The 1897-nt window shown below is 59.1% G+C and overlaps 1 protein-coding gene across 1 annotated transcript; it reads left to right on the top strand.

The window, feature by feature from the left end:
- The first annotated feature begins 269 nt into the window (after positions 1-269).
- Positions 270-1431, top strand: Bhlha9 (basic helix-loop-helix family member a9). Its single transcript, XM_034507885.2, has one exon. The coding sequence runs from the start codon at positions 387-389 to the stop codon at positions 1077-1079; it is 693 nt and encodes a 230-aa protein (XP_034363776.1). The 5' UTR covers positions 270-386; the 3' UTR covers positions 1080-1431.
- Positions 1432-1897: the final 466 nt, after the last annotated feature.

Below are 1897 nucleotides of genomic sequence, written 5' to 3'. Positions count from 1 at the left end.
CTATCTGGGGGTCAGGTGTAGGGAAAACAGAACCCAGTTACTCCAGAGAGTCCGTACAGCACAGCAAGCATGTTCCCTGGGACAACTGGAGCATTGCCCAGGGCGTGGCCAGGCTGCCCAGCTGGTCCTGTGTACAAGAATCTGCATGCTTCCTTCCTTGCTTGCTTCCTTCCTCTCAGGTCCTCCCTCACCATCTCACCTGGGGGCAGGTAATAAAGTAGGAGGAGGGAGATGGATGGACTGGAAGGGCGGGGAGCCACGTGGTGCCATAAAGCCCAGCTAGAGAGGGCCTGTCCAGAGAGTGTCCAGCCAGCAAGAGCCATCGGTCAGTGGACCAGAGCCTTTTGGACCTGAATAGCTGAAGCTGCAGGACCAAGACATAGGCCATGCTCCGAGGCACGCCAGGACTAGGCCTCAGGGGCCTGAAGCGGGGTGAGGATTTTGTGGAGGACTTGGGGCGCTCCTGCCCGGAGGCTGGCAGGAATTTTGGAGTGCTGAGGAGCAGCCTGGATGAGGCAGAAGAGGCAGCTGGCAGAAAGCGCGAACGGCCCGCAAGGTCCAAGGCTCGGCGCATGGCGGCCAATGTGCGCGAGCGCAAGCGCATCCTGGATTACAACGAGGCATTTAACGCGCTGCGCCGGGCGCTGCAGCACGACCTGGGCGGCAAGAGGCTCTCCAAGATCGCTACGCTGCGCAGAGCCATCCACCGCATCACTGCGCTCTCCCTGGTCCTGCGCGCCAGCCCGGCGCCCCGCTGGCCCTGCGGCCACCTGGAGTGTCACGGCCAGGCTGCCCACGGCTCGAGCGCGGGGGACTCCGGCTTCAGTGTTCCGAGGTCTGCGACGTCCCCTGCAGCGCCTAGCCTAGCGCGCAGGGATCTCGCCAGCCCCTTAGTGCCTCCTGCACCGCGCTGCGCTTCCTGCTCCCCGCACGCGCACTTGGGGCGGCCTAGGGTGATGCCCGAAGTGCCCAGTTTGTCCCAAGCCTCCGGGGGAAGCTGGCGCCGATGTCCTGGGGCTCCCCCTGTTGGACCGGTTCCGTGGCGGTGGGGCTCTGGGCTGGGCTACCAGCACTCCTGACCACGCCACCCAGAGGAAAGTTGGGTTAGTCGAATGACTACAAAGAGAAGATTGCAAAAGTCATCCTGGACAGAGCAAAATTGAATGGGTTGTGACTTGCGTGGCAGAGGACGCTGTCTTACCATGGGAAAGAACCCCGGAGCCCAGGGCAGCCTCCCCACATGCCAGCCTGGGGTGGTGAAAATGGAGGGAGATCTTAGGTTTGGACTTGGTCAGCCTCTCGTTCCTGGAAAGTGGCCTTTGCTTTCCTGGGCTTCTGAGCCCTCTTTTCCCTTACTGCGTTTGGGAAGTGGGACTTGTGGGATTTTGTGGGTAGACGGCTGTTATGATCTGAGGGCACATGCCGTGGTCCTCTTCCCCTGTTTGGGCTGCTGCTGAACTGAGAGAGGCCCGGAAAATGACCAAATAAAAATGAAACATGTCTTCTCCGTGCACTATTGGGACTCCAATGAGTTCAGTGACCTGATATGTCAAGAAAGCCTCAGAACCAGGGGGTTATCTGGGAAGGATGGATAAGGCCCCAGGTAGGCACTGGGCCACTGGCTTATAGCAAGACCCTGGGGATGGCTAGACACTTCTCTGTGTGCTGGAGACACTATTTGGAGAAAGCTAATAGTGGCATTGGAGGCTGCCAGAAGTGTAACTGGGCTAGCTTCAAGGAGGAAAGTTGAGGGCAGGGCCAAGGACAGGGGTAGGGGACCCAGAGTGGTAGACAGAGCTCTCAGCCAATTGACCGCCAAGGTTTCCGGTAGAGAGGTAAACTGGAAATACAGGAGAGATTTTGAGGTATGGTTTTAAGCCAAGACAACACCTTCCCT

Source organism: Arvicanthis niloticus, chromosome 6, assembly GCF_011762505.2.
Source record: "Arvicanthis niloticus isolate mArvNil1 chromosome 6, mArvNil1.pat.X, whole genome shotgun sequence".
In the NCBI taxonomy this organism is placed as follows: domain Eukaryota; kingdom Metazoa; phylum Chordata; class Mammalia; order Rodentia; family Muridae; genus Arvicanthis; species Arvicanthis niloticus.
Note: the sequence above shows the minus strand (reverse complement) of the source record. Positions and strands in the feature narration are given on the sequence as shown.

Bases quoted from the DNA above. Each gene is read 5' to 3' on its own strand.
- Bhlha9 (XM_034507885.2), top strand. From the start codon at position 387: ATGCTCCGAGGCACGCCAGGACTAGGCCTCAGGGGCCTGAAGCGGGGT.